This window comes from Dasypus novemcinctus, chromosome 18, assembly GCF_030445035.2.
Source record: "Dasypus novemcinctus isolate mDasNov1 chromosome 18, mDasNov1.1.hap2, whole genome shotgun sequence".
Lineage (NCBI taxonomy): Eukaryota > Metazoa > Chordata > Mammalia > Cingulata > Dasypodidae > Dasypus > Dasypus novemcinctus.
Window position 1 is genome coordinate 32,403,253 of NC_080690.1, and position 14,701 is coordinate 32,417,953.

Below are 14,701 nucleotides of genomic sequence, written 5' to 3' on the forward strand. Positions count from 1 at the left end.
CCACACAATATTATCAGAAATTACTTTTAACTTTTCTTACTCTTAAAATGAGAGTGTTTCATGAAAGCTGTGGACATCAGCGGACTCCTTTGCTATATTATCTGCTCCTAAGTATGTATATATGTACTCTACAAATACTTGCTGAGCCACATCTTCCTACTTTTTTGAGGGAGAGGTCTGGTTAGTTGGGGCATAGGTTATTCTCTTTAATCTGAGTTTAAGCTCTACTTAATCTGAGTTTTATTTAATAGAGATAGTGTGTTCAGCATTCTAGAGATGGAGTAAATAGTCCCTGCCTTTACAGAACTTAATGAATGAAATGTAAGAACCAACAAAACCAAACGTGATTAGAGTCACAGTAGTCTTTAGAGATGCAGAAGTTTTTATTGATTACCTTATACACATTTTAACTTTTAGATATGGGTCAATATAGATTGGTCTTATCTAACTCCCAATTAATTAAATTTCTTAGCTTTCACATAACTAGCATGATGCAAAGATCATATGTTTTACGTTTGAGTATGAATCCAGATTCCTCAACTCATAAACTGTTGGATCGTAGTCTCATGGAATCTGTTTAAGTGTGTGTCTCTTCTTTCTTAAAATGGGGGTAATTGTTTGCAGGGTTGTTGAAGATTAAACCAAGGAACCTCAGTACTAGCCTAAAGTAGGAAATTAAGTGTGTACTACTTTTAATATTTTTATGTAGCATTAATATTTACTCTGTACACTGTGCTAAACTCCTTTCTAGACTAGATATGTAGAAGTGAACATAACCATACAAATTCCCTGTTGTTACATAACGTATATAGTCTAGTGAGAGATATAGACAGTAAACATAAATACAGCAGATGGTGGTAATAAGTGTATGGAGAAAAGTAAAGTGGGCTGAGGGGTGATGATGGAGCAGGTCGTATTGCTATTTTAGGGAGGGTAGTCACGAAAAGACTCATTGAAAGGTGATTTTAAGCAGGAACCCAAAAGAAGTGAGAGAACTAACCATGTGCAGATAATCTGGAGCTTTCCGCTTAGAGGGAATAGCAAGTACAGGCATTGCTAAGTTTGAGGAATAACAGGGAACTAATGGAGATCAAGGGCAGCATCTAAAACAGAGGTCAGAGGTAGCTGGTGGCCGGTTCATTTAGGGCCTTTCCTTGTAATATATTGTAAAGATGTGTTGGCAGAGATTGCAGGTTATATTTTTAGAGTAAAATAATATGTAGAAAAAGTGATACTCTTGTGAGTCCAGTTATAAAAATAGTAGAACGTGTTTTTTAAAACTTTGCCTTCCTACTTTGTGTCATTTTATGCTACTTGGTGTTTTTGGTGTAGATTTGGTGTTGACTAAAGTATGCAGAGTTATGTGGGCTAATTACTGGTAGTTACTCTTCCACTGTGTCCTTCCCGTCGATGACTATAGGAAACATTAAAAAAATATTTTATTATAAAATATTAGTACCTTCATCTCAGTATTTCCTATACTCGTATTCCAAAATGAGCAATTACTGTAACTTGGGATTTTTTCCTAGAAGTTGACTCCCTTCATCACTACCCCCCCCAAATGTTGACTGCAAACTTATATTTTTGGTCTTTTTAGATTGTGAATCGGCACGGTCCTGAGGCAGACAGGCATTTATTACGCTGCCTATTTTCGCATGTGGATTTCAGTGGCGATGGTAAAAGCAGTGGCAAAGATTTCCATCAGGTATTTGAGGCTTACGGAGTTTATGTCCACCTAGCTCTAATTGTTCAGTGAATTGCATTTTGGGCAAGTGAAACATACAGATAGCATCCAGAAATAATCTTAACTGGGTGGCTAAAAGGTCTTCTTGCATTTTCCCTTTCTGCCTGGCTGCAGACCATTACTTATGTCTAGTTCAGGCTTAGAGAGCTGGGGGTTCTGACCTGCCTGAAGGAAGCAGGAATGGGATGTCCTATTTGACAAGTAAGTAAGGCAGAGAGAGGGTCTCCTGTCTTGGATTGAGTCTTTTTGGCCTGATTCTCAATCTGATAACAGTTTCTCATGATATACTGTCCTTATAGTTGTCCTGCGAGTAGAAATTATTTTGAGGAGGTTTTATGTTTTAAGACTTGTTGCTAGCTAATAAAACTTTTAGTAGTTTAAATGGGATTTTTAAACAGCTGACTTTGATAATGTAGAAATAACATATACAGTATTAGGTAACCCTTTAATGTTCTGAACACCTCTCCTTTTATATGTGCAAGAAGATTATTTTGTCAGTGCTAATGAAAATTCCTTTTTCATTCTTAAAGACTCAGTTTCTGATTCAGGAGTGTGCATCGCTGATTACAAAGCCAAATTTTATCTCAACGCTATCCTATGCCATTGATAATCCATTGCACTATCAGAAGGTTGGTATTAATATTTTTAGCATTCCTAAGAATATAATCTCATATTATTCATTCAAAAAAGGCCATAAACCTTGCTCTCATAAGGCCTTGTCTTTATTTTTAAATTTCAAGTAGTTACTTTGGGCTTTCATTGTAGTTTTCTAACAAAATCCAGGCAGTTGGTTTGATGATAAATGGAATCTTACTAAAACCAGAAGATGTGAAGGTGTAAACTTTATTATTATTAAGCTGAGGTTAGTTCATAGGATTTTAGTCCACAGTTCTAGGACATGGTGTATTATTTCTAGTAACACTACAGAATTATCCTTATTGGTCGATATCTCCATAATTGGGTGAACAATTGCTTTTAAAAACTGTAAACTAATGAAATCATGGTGTTTTAAAATAGTTTGGTTTGTTTCAGAGTTTAAAGCCTGCGCCCCACTTATTTGCCCAGCTGAGTAAAGTTCTCAAGTTAAGCAAAGTACAAGAGGTAAGTGGCTTAAGAAAATTGAGATGTAGGTGAAATTAAAATAAAAAATGGCCATTGAACTCTGTGGTCAATTTATATACCTCCTTATTTTCAGGTAATTTTTGGCCTTGCCCTCTTGAATTCTTCCAGCTCGGATCTCAGAGGTTTTGGTAAGTTTTATTCCTAAAAATCCTAGAGTGAAGAGAGACTTAAAAATTCACGGGCATTTGAATCTTCAGGCTCCATAGTTTAGATTTTTTTTTTTTCATCCTTTGTTTTTTTAAAGGAGGTACTATAGATTGAACCCAGGACCTCAAATATGGAAAGCAGGTGCTCATCCACTGAGCTACATCTGCTCCCCCATAGTTTAGATTTAGAGAGTAAGATCCCAAGATGGTTTCTTTATGTCTCTTTAAAGATTATTTTTTTATACCTATCAATTGGAGCTATGAAAGCATTAGATGGGGTGACAGGCAAGTTGGTGGATGAGAATGGGGAATATATTTTGACCATATGTGACCTTTTACCAATTGTAGTGTGGAAATGACTTGGGTTTTGGTTTGCCTGACTTCTAGCTGCTCAGTTTATCAAACAGAAGCTTCCTGATCTTCTGCGTTCTTACATTGACGCAGACGTCAGTGGAAATCAAGAAGGTGGCTTCCAAGATATAGCAATAGAGGTCCTACACCTTCTCCTGTCCCATCTCCTCTTTGGGCAGAAGGGAGCCTTTGGAGTTGGGCAGGAACAGATAGACGCTTTTCTTAAGACACTGCGCAGAGGTAAGAGAGTCTTTGTACCTTACAAAAGATAATTTCTTTGGATGATCAAAAACGTAACAAAAGCATTTTGGGTATAAGTGAAAACAGGGATTTACATTTACCATCCTTCTTTATTTTTATTATTTATTTTTGTCTTTTTCTGTGTTTTTTTTTTCTTTCATCCTTATGTTGATAATCTTTTTGGGGTAGAGAGTGCTTTTTAAATTTAAAAGTTGAAAGTAATACAGCCTCAGTAGAAAGGTACAAAATGAACACAACTTCACTAATAATTTTGTGAATAAATTCAGTCATAGTTAAGACATGGTACTTTCCCATGCATTCTTTATTCCTCTTAGTGTGACTACATATGTAGTGACATGCTGTTTTCGTTTTTTAAAATTTTAAGTAATTTTTCTGTATTGGTCAGTTTTGGTATACTCACTTTGCCTGTTTGGCATTTTGCTATTGTTATGCTAAGATGCTAAGATAATTCCTGGGTCTAATGTTGTTTTTCTTTTTCTAATGTTGTTATTCTTTGTTTCTCTGATCCTTCTTTTAGAGAGATAAGTATTTCTTTAAAAAAAAAAGTCTTGATAGTGGGCTAACATCCTTCCTGGTTTGCCTTTTTTTTTTTAAGATTTATTTATTTACTCCCGGCGCCCCCCCCCCTCTGTTCTCTATGTCCATTCGCTGTGTGTTCTTCTGTGTCTGCTTGTATTCTCATCAGGCAGCACTTGGGAATCTGTGTCTCTGTGTTGCGTCATCTTGCTATGTCAGCTCTCGGTGTGTGGCACCACTCCTGAGCGGGCTGTGGTTTAGCGCAGGGTGGCTCTCCTTGCGCAGGCGCCACTCCTTGTGTGGGGGGCACCCTTACGTGGGGGCATCCCTGCATGGGCTGGAACTCCTCGTGGGCCGGCATTCCTTGTGGGCAGCAGCACTGCATGTGGGCCAGCTCACCACATGAGCCAGGAGGCCTTTGGACCTCCTATATGGTAGGCGGATGCTCTGTTGTATCTGTTGAGCCACATCTGCTTCCCACCTGATTTTTTTTGTTGTTGCTTTTTTTCTTTCCTCCTATTGCTTATGTAGTTTTAAATTTTTAAACTGCTTTTACTTTTTCAGTGATAGGAAATTTTCCACTAGTCAGTGAAATAGACTGATATTCGAGTGTTTGCGTTTCTGAATTGATAGTTAACCCTATTGAGAAAATTTAAAGTAATATTTGGGTTGTGACTTGGTCAGTAGGTACCGGAATCCCAATGTGAAAAATAAAAGTATTCATGAGAAATTTTTGCGATATGAAAGTATTCAAAATTTGAAATTAGTGTTGAAGTCATAGCTTAGGCTAGTTAGGTTGAAAAAAACTAAACTTTGCATTGAATTATGAACTTTTTAAGTATCAAGTTTGAAGGATTTAAGGAGAGAAAAAGAGGATTGTTTGCATTTAATCAGTATGCAAGTTGTAATTTGTTCCTTCTTCCTCCCTCAGATTTTCCTCAGGAACGCTGTCCTGTGGTGCTTGCACCACTTTTATATCCTGAAAAACGGGACATTCTAATGGACAGGATCCTGCCTGATTCTGGAGGGGTAGCTAAAACCATGATGGAGAGCTCTCTGGCTGATTTCATGCAAGAAGTAGGCTATGGCTTTTGTGCGAGGTTAGTAGTAAGACATTAAACTTCTGATTAGTCTCGTGGGAAGCACGATGTGATTAAAGCAAGTTCCTAAGAATCCTTAATGTTGTATCTATCATCTTTTAACTTTAGCATGTTTGCTTTCTAAAATATCTTCCACATACTAATTTTGATGGCTACATTTATTACTTTGTCCACGCTCCTCATCCAGTTTCTCAATCTTAGCACTCAAAACAATTTCAGAGGTTTTAAACTAGTTGCCAGGACAGGTTCTTATTTTTTTTTTTTAGTTTTTGGAGGAGGAGGGAGGGCAAGTTTTTGTGAAACTTTTCACTTTCTACATAATGTGTCTAATTTTCTCCTCTCTCCCCTCACTATCAGTTTCCTCAGTATGCCTTTACCTCCTACCACCATCCTTTTCTGTTCTTTTTTATCCTGCCTCTTGCTTCTCATCTGCCGGGGGCACCACAGGAAAGTGTTTCCACCTGTTGGTAGCAGTTACGATTATGAGATAGCAGATTGTTAATATTATTCTCAGAGTAAGTTATAAAGGACATTTATGTGCTTTGCTTTGACTTTAAGTATAACTTTTAGTGTTTATAAAACCCCTTGTATAAACCATATTTCCCCTTTTGATTGAAACTGTATTTTTTTGTGTGCCTGGCATAAAACTTTTGCTTAATTAACTTTGAAATGCAAACTGAAAAAGTTAGCTGCATTTTCAAGGCTTTGTACCTATCAGAATAATCAAACTCACCTCAAATTTCAGTGTTTTGATTTATGCTGAAGATTGAGGAGAGTAATTTTGCAGGTCTTGGGAAAGAAACCATTACTCTTCGATTCATGTTTTCTTATACTGAATATTTAAAGGTTTTCTATTTTCTTAGTGGATATTTTTTGCAATCCTTAATAATGGAACTTATTACTAGGCTTTTAATAAACGAACTTTAGGGATTTCACATAAGGGCTCATTTTATACAGGCAGTTTAAAATCTTGGTATTGAGGGAAGTAGCAATTTTTAAATTGTGTGTTTTTTTCAGTATTGAAGAATGTCGCAATATAATCATGCAGTTTGGTGTTCGGGAGGTCACAGCTGCCCAGGTTGCAAGGGTTTTGGGAATGATGGCTCGAACTCATTCAGGATTAACAGATGGTATTCCATTACAGGCAAGTGTGTAGACTTCAGGCATTTTACGAAGTGAGTTAATGGTCCTGTGTTAGTTTTTTCTTTTTAAAAATTACAATATGATACATTGTTTTACCAGCCAGAGGTGAGCACATTGTTTAATTCAAGTTTTACCTCTGCAGAGTATCTCTGCTCCTGGCAGTGGGATCTGGAGTGATGGAAAGGATAAAAGTGATGGAGCACAGGCACACACGTGGAATGTAGAAGTGTTGATTGATGTTCTTAAAGAACTGGTGAGTATGTGTGGTCATGGTTTTTGATTGACTGCAATATTATGCTGTAGCCCAAAGAAAGAATTTTAATGAATAAAATGCCCACCTGAATGAGAGCAAAAATAACAACCAAAAAACAGTAACGTGTCCAATATATTTTGGTCCTGGAAACAGTATGTAATCAAATTCAGGTTTTGTTCATTAGTGCTTGTTCCCGTTCAATTCAGAACCAGCGCACTACTGGACTGAATTGGTGAGTTCTTTTGGGGACTAATTTGTTAGAAAGTAATGATTGCATGAAGAATTGTGAATAGGAATATTAAATCCACACTTACTTTTCTACTTCCAGGTTATCTACAGTCTAAATAATTGGATCCCAAATAAAGTACTGCCTAAAATGTTGAAACAGTTAAAAAAAAAAAAAGAATGAAATATTGAGACATTGGAAGGGAGTAATGAAATTTAGTCAGTGGGAGAATCGTGTAATCCAGGCTTAATGCTGTCAATCTTGTTAATAAAATGTCGAGAAACAAAATGTGACATTTGGGTACAGAATATACACACACACAAACACACACAATTCTTTGAGATGCCTAGATCATTTATCTTGTTTCTCATCTTCAGTTTTCCACATTTGCAGTTTATAAGAAAAATCTGGTTACAGAGAATCAGGCTATTCTCTGCATCCAGCGTTAATGAGTTTTCTTTTTACTTTTAATAATTGATGGGTTTTCAGTGTTCAAGCTATTCTTTCGTAATAGAAATAAAAGAATATAGGGTCATTGCAGAAAACTTGGAATAATGGAAGAAAGAAAAAACAGAATAAAACCACAGTTTCATCACGTACAGGAAACCATTTAATTGTTTTTATCCTTGTGGTTATTTTGGAAAAGTGGAAAAAATGCCTTTTTCATTCAGTAGTTCTGTTTTTGTGCTTTATTGCCCTATTTTAAAAACTTCTTTTAAAAATTACTAAGTACAGTTTTCCACATTATTTGGAGTCTTATTTTGTTCCTGGTTTCAGAGAGAAAGAATTGACTGTAAATTTAAAGCCCGATAACTATAGGTTTGAACAATTGACTCTGTTGCCTACTTTTTCTCTTTTTCCTTTCTCCTTCCTCTTCCCACATATTAGGGTTTTCTATACATTTTTTTTAAAACCAATTTTAATGATAAATACTTCTGTACATTTTTTGTGGGCAGGAACCAGAATTTTGGATACACGTGGGGTCCATTGTTTGGTTTGTTCATTGCCCAAAGGGGGAACCTCATGGGCATGTTTGTGAATTTATCAAACTTGTCTCCATCTAGATAGTATTATTTAACTGTACATTTATGGTACTGTTGAAGCCAGTCCTCAAAACAAATAAAAATTTTATATATTTTTTCTGAAGAGAAAACACTGAAAATAATGCAGAGATGAAAAAAGCTACTCATAACCCCTATCTGTTTTTTGAGACATCTACTCTTTCTCCCCCAAATTGGGCTCATTCTAGACCCTTGCTACTTAAAAGTTTAGTCCCTGGTCAAGCAGTATTGACATTACTTTCATCACTTGTGACAAATGTGTCACACCAATGCAAGGTGTTAATAATAGGGTGTTATATGGGAATCTTTTATTTTATAAATGATTGTTCTGTAAATTCATAGCTTCTCTAATTAAAAAAATAGAATTAATGCATCTATCAGGATGCTTCTAAGGTTATCTTTAATTTAGTTAATTAAAAAATGGTGTTTGGGAAGTGGATGTTGCTCAACTGATAAGAGCATCCGCCTACCATGTGGAGGGTCCAGGGTTCTATACCCAGGGCCTCCTGACCTGTGTGGTGACCTGCCCCATGCACAAGGAGTGCCATGCGATGCAGGGGTGCCCCTGTGTAGGGGAGTCCGACACACAAGGAGTGTGCCTGGCAAGGAGAGCCGTCCCGCATGAGAAAAGCGTAGCCCGCCCAGGAATGGCACTGCACACACAGATTGCTGACTCAGCAAGATGATGCAACAGAGACAGTTTCTCAGTGCTGCCTGATAATACAAGTGGACACGGAGGAACACACAACGAATGGCCACAGAGCAGACAACGGGAGGTGGGGGAGAGGAAGGGAGAGAAATAAAATAAACCCTTAAAAAAAAAAAGACAAAAAAAAAATGGTGTTTGGGTTGATTTGTCTTTACCACTTTATTCCAAAAATGATAGAATCTTAGTGTAAAAAGAAGTGCCAAGTGAAGAGCTGTTTATTTGACAGATTGTTATGGGAACTATAGTTAGATAAAAAGAAGTGCTCCCCTTACATACTCACAAGTGCAAAAGGATGACATGAACTCAAAAGGTTGGAATATCTTGTTCGTAAAGCCCTTTTATCCTGAATATTATGAATAGACTTATCTCTTTCAAAAAGCCAGAAAGATTAAGACGATACGACCACCTTGATTGAGTTACTGGTTTAATTTGGCTCTTCGTATAAAAGCATCAAAACATGCACATTTTTGTTTGTTCATTAAACTTTGACATGCTTATTTCCTTTTTAGAACCCGAGTTTGAATTTCAAGGAAGTAACTTATGAACTGGACCATCCTGGATTTCAAATTCGTGATAGTAAAGGACTTCATAATGTGGTTTATGGCATTCAGAGGGGTTTGGGTATGGAAGTATTCCCAGTTGACCTCATATATAGACCTTGGAAACATGCAGAAGGCCAGGTAAGCGAATGGTGTTAAGCTGTAGATGGGATGCAGAGTAACTACTTATGTATAGTGCCATCTACCGAATGATTGAAATATTCTTTTTGAATGGAGTTTGTTTTGCATAGCTCAGCAAAGCAGGTACTGTCAAAAATATTTAAGGACTGTTACTACAATTTTAATACCAGACAGACTCAGTTGAGATTCAGAAATCAACTTGTTTTCTCCCAGTAATTTAATGATGTTTGTCTCAAGGCCATCTCATGCACTTTTCACCTTGTCTGAATTATCTGTAGAGTTTGAAAGGACAAAGAAATAAGATTTAAAGAGAAAATTTCATTCTTATATCCTTAAGAATGAAATGAGCCCGAGCCTAATAAAAATATTTCAAGTTTAAAGCATTTGTAATCACATGTAGTGGTAAGGACATTTCTTCTCTTGTTCCAGCTCTCCTTCATTCAGCATTCCCTTATAAATCCAGAGATCTTCTGTTTTGCTGACTATCCCTGTCATTCTGTTGCCACTGATATTCTGAAAGCACCACCAGAGGATGACAATCGAGAAATTGCTACCTGGTAAACACTCTCATCTAGCTTTTCTTTTTATGGTCACTTTTGCTTTTTTTAGAATATAAAGTTTATAGTGAGCAAATATATAGTTAAGAGATTTAAATGAGTTAATATATTTAGTGAGCTTTGTTTTTAGGTATATTGTTGAAAAGCCTCACTTTTTTTTCTCTTTGAATTATGTTTTGATTCATATATGAGATCTTGTCATAAGTGATGCTAAGTATTGTTTTTATATAGGGGTGTTGGTAATAAAAATCTTTTTAATGTCCTTATCATCACTAGACAGTTACATCATAAAGGTGTCACTAGGTATTTTCATAAAGCTTCAGGAATTTATAATTATCAAATGTTGGAAGGAGGTTCATATGGTTTCCTTAGTGTTAAAATTCCTTTCTTCTTTCTGTAGGTTTGCTTGTGTTCTTTTAAGTGACTCAGGTTGGCCAACCCATCTATTCTAATACTTTCAGCTAAATTATCCAGTTTCTCTGAGTTCCAGTTTTTAATTTCTGAGGTACAGTCTGACCTCGGACCAGTGTCTAGATTAGGTTTCTCTTGGAACTCTCTGTCCAGTCATACAGTTCTCTGGGGATGTAAAGTAAGGATGGTGAAAGTACGTACGTTATTGTTGTAATACACACATGGCTAGAGGGAGGGCATGGGCTAGATGGGTCCCTAAAGGGCATCTACTTTATAACATCTCTGATGGGCTTAACGTTTTAAGATTTGTGAGCCAGAAAATCTTTGTAGCAACTCTTCATTGTAGCATGATAGATAATATATGGTTGTTGCTCTCCTGCAACAAAACTTTATACCAAAATGAGCCTTGGGGCAGGTTTGGCCTTTGGGATGTAGTTTGCAGACCCCTGTTCTAAAAGATTGACTCAACCAGTAATTCATTCTAATGTATGTCCTTTTCCCAGTTGCTAGCCAGTATTGGATTTGCAGACTTCTTTGCTTTCTTAATGACATCATATTTAACAGTTCCTTAAAATAGCTAGTAGTATACATTTAAGTTTCTCTAATTGTCTCAAAAATGTCTTAACAATTGGTATGCTGAGGATCCACACAGGTCCACATAGTTTTAAGATTCTTTAAGTCTCTCTTCTCCCTCTTATTTTTAAATTCATTTTTAGAGAAATGATTTGATGGAGAAATAAGATCATTTGTCCTCTACCCCACATTATGTGTTTGTTTAGTTGTGGTGTTTAATTTGTCCTTTTTCATGGACTGAGGATACAGTTATATCTTGAGACTTGATTAAAGTTACCAGGCTCCACGTGGTGCAAGAATAATTCATGAGGGGTTGCTGAGAACTTCCTCTCACGTCACATGTGGGGTCACCTAAGTTTCAACTTTCCATTACCAAAGTACATGCTTGGGTAGTGTTTTTCTTGTGTGTACATTATGTTTTCTATGTGTGTATTTTGGATTTTTGACTATTTGTAAATTCTGATGTTGTTTGTTTCTAGTTTTCTTTCCAGTAACAGAGAATATTGATTATTTCTTTGGTTAGGAGCATCATGATTATGCAAACTTGAAATGGTTTCACCTTCTCCATCAGTTATTCTCTGTTATTTTGGACTGCCTTTGAAATTATGTATCTATATTTTAGTAGGTACTGGGGATTGAACCTGGAACCTCATGCAGGTCTGCTCAAGCACTGAGTTACTTGGCCCCCTCCAGCATATGTTTTTGAAATGAGTGTCAGTACCAGTTTAACCAAAAGTTTAAGTTATTAAAAAATCTTTAAAATTTTGAAATATTAAAAAGTTGTAAGCTGCTTTTTTGAGGGGGCACTCTTGGTTTTGTCCTAACTGGCATGACTCATGGAAAATTTTGTGTACTTGAACTTTGACTGATAGAGCGTCTTACTTCCATTCTTGTTAGGAAGAGCTTGGATCTGATTGAATCTCTGCTGAGACTTGCAGAGGTGGGGCAGTATGAGCAAGTCAAACAACTCTTCAGCTTCCCTATCAAACACTGTCCAGACATGCTGGTATTGGCCTTACTACAAATCAACACCTCCTGGCACACCTTGCGCCATGAACTCATTTCTACTCTGATGCCAATTTTCCTCGGAAACCATCCTAATTCTGCTATTATTTTGCACTATGCATGGCACGGGCAGGTAAGATGTGACTATTTCCTCCTCATCATTTCTTCATTTAAATAATTGACATTCTTTGGAATATTTAGGACATTAACTAGAGAAATTTACTGTAAATCTTTGAATTATAACTGTACTAGTCAGCCAAAGGGGTGCTGATGCAAAGTACCAAAGCTAAAGGGTATTTATTTGGGGTAGAAGCTTACAGTAATAAGACCCTAAAGAGTCAACTTAAAAGTACCGTAAGAGGTACTTTCTTGTAAAGTCTGTTCCTACGTGTTGATGCAAGATGGCTGTTGACGTGTGTGAGGGTTCAGCCTCCCTTCTTTCTCTTAAGACTCAGTGGTCCCAGCTTCTTCTGATCTGACCTATAGGCTGGCATAAATCTTGTCTCTCTTCCAGGACTAGTTTCTTTCCGGACTCAGCTGCTCTGGTCCCTTCATAGGTTAGCTGTAGACTGTCAGGCTCATCTCTCTTCCCAGAGCCTCTGCCATGTTTACTTGAGCTATCTGTTTTCCTCTGTGTTCTTCTCTGTGTATCTCCTTCCATGTGAGAGTCTGTTTTATCAGCCCACCAAGGGGGGCAGGACTCAACCCTGAGTCACACTCTAATGACACGGTAGAATCAAAGCCCTAATCTTAACATAATTTATTTAGACATCTCAGTTGAATCTAATACAATCAAATGGTTATCACACCCAGAGGAACAGACCAGTTTACAAACAATCTTTCTTTTCTTTTTGGAATTCATAAATAATCTCAAACTGCCAGAGTAACTTTCTAGAAATGTTACGCTCATGAAACTTGCTTTATATTTTAGGGGTATATAAGCATTAAAGTATAAAACATCAAAAAACAGGGAAGCAAGGCATTTTTAAAAAATAAAATTATGAAAGCTCTCTATTGCTGGGTGCCAGTGCCAGTTTCCTTTTTATTTTTTATTTTTTTTATGGGCGGCTTTCTAGTCCTTTTTGCCTTTATTTTATTTTTTAAAAGATTTATTTATTTATTTCTCTCCCCTTTCCCCCACCCCCACCCCGGTTGTCTGTTATCTGTCTATTTGCTGTGTCTTTCTTCTTTGTCCACTTCGGTTGTTGTCAGCGGCATGAGAATCTGTGTTTCTTTTTGGTTGCGTTATCTTGTGTCAGCTCTCCGTGTGGGTGGCGCCATTCTTAGGCAGGCTACATGTTCTTTTGTGCTGGGCGGCTCTCCTTTTGGGGTGCACTCCTTGCGCGTGGGGCTCCCTTACGCGGGGGACACCCCTGTGTGGCATGGTACTCCTTGCGCGCATCAGCACTGTGCGTGGGCCAGCTCCACATGGGTCAAGGAGGCCTGGTGTTTGAACCGCAGACCTCCCATATAGTAGACGGATGCCCTAACCACTGGGCCAAGTCCATCTCCTAGTTTCCTTTTTAAATATGTTTTTTTTGTTTGTTTTGGTTTGTTTGTTTTTTTGTGGTACCAGGGCAGGAAATTGAACCCAGGACCTCATGTGGGAAGCCGGCGCTCAATCACCGAAGCCACATTGGCCCTCCTGAGTTGATTTTTTCGTTTGTGTGCTTAGTTTTTTTTGTTTTTAGGAGGCACTGGGGACCAAATCAGGGACCTCCCATGTGGGAAGCAGGCACTCAACTGCTTGAGCCACATCCGCTCGCCCAGTCTCCTTTTTATTTTTTTAATTCTTCAAATATGTTTTAAAAAATTATTCTGTACATTTAATAATTGATATATATAAGCAACTCAATAAAGAATAAAAACATTTCAATTAAATGTACATAAAATATATCTCAGACAATATATTTGGTTCATAGTAGTGCAATGAAAAGTATTTGTACTTTTGTGTCTGGCTTGCTTTGCTCAATATAATGTTCTTCAGGTTCATCCGCATTGTCATAAGCTTTACAACCCCATTTCTTCTTACAACTGCATAATATTGCATTCGGTGAATATACCACAGTTTATCCATATTGATAGACAGTTGGGTTGTTCCCAACTTTGGACAATTGTGAATAATGCTGCTATGAACGTTGGTGTGCAGGTGTCTGTGTCGCTGCTCTCAGTTCTTCTGGGTATATACCCAGTGGTGGAATTGCAGGGTCACATGACAGGTCTGTATTCAACTTCTTTAGGAACTGCCAGATAGTCCACCACAGTGGTTGTACCATTCTGCATTCCCAACAACTGTGAATAAGTATTCCTTTCTCCCCACATCCTCTCCAACACTTGTAGTTCTCTGTCTTAAATAGTGGCCATTCTGATAGGTGTGAAATGATACATCATTGTAGTTTTGATTTGCATTTCCCTAATCATTAGTGATGTTGAGCATTTCTTCATGTGCTTTTTTTGCCATTTGTATTTCTTATTTAGACAAATGTCTAAGTCTTTTGCTTATTTTATAATTAGGTCGTTTGTCTTTTTAGTGTTGAGTTGTAGCATCTCTTTAAATATCCTGGATATTAAACCCTTATCGGATATGTGATTTCCATGTATTTTCTCCCATTGAGTTGAATGCCTTTTCACCCTTTTGACAAAGTCCTGTAAGGTGCAAAAGTGTTTAATTTTGAAGAGGTCCCATTTGTCTGTTTTTTCTTCTGTTGTACGTGCTTTGGGTATAAGGTCCAAGAAACCATCGTGTACAAAAGATCTTGAAGATAGTTTCCCTACAGTTTCTTCTAGTAGTTTTGTGGTCCTGGCTTTCAAAATGGATGAAAGACCTAAATATAAGTTGATTC

General features: G+C 37.2%; 1 protein-coding gene across 4 annotated transcripts in view; it reads left to right on the plus strand.

Moving 5' to 3' along the window:
- Positions 1–14,701, plus strand: part of CNOT1 (CCR4-NOT transcription complex subunit 1) — a 135,957-nt gene that overhangs the window by 54,906 nt on the left and 66,350 nt on the right. For all 4 annotated transcript variants that reach the window (XM_058279908.1, XM_058279909.2, XM_058279907.2 and 1 more), the window contains exons 3-13: positions 1,598–1,705; positions 2,275–2,373; positions 2,777–2,845; positions 2,940–2,994; positions 3,400–3,603; positions 5,072–5,240; positions 6,258–6,384; positions 6,526–6,636; positions 9,142–9,312; positions 9,742–9,869; positions 11,751–11,991. In XM_058279908.1, the coding sequence (XP_058135891.1) occupies positions 1,598–1,705; positions 2,275–2,373; positions 2,777–2,845; positions 2,940–2,994; positions 3,400–3,603; positions 5,072–5,240; positions 6,258–6,384; positions 6,526–6,636; positions 9,142–9,312; positions 9,742–9,869; positions 11,751–11,991 (1,482 nt within the window). The remainder of the gene's footprint in view (positions 1–1,597; positions 1,706–2,274; positions 2,374–2,776; positions 2,846–2,939; positions 2,995–3,399; positions 3,604–5,071; positions 5,241–6,257; positions 6,385–6,525; positions 6,637–9,141; positions 9,313–9,741; positions 9,870–11,750; positions 11,992–14,701) is intronic.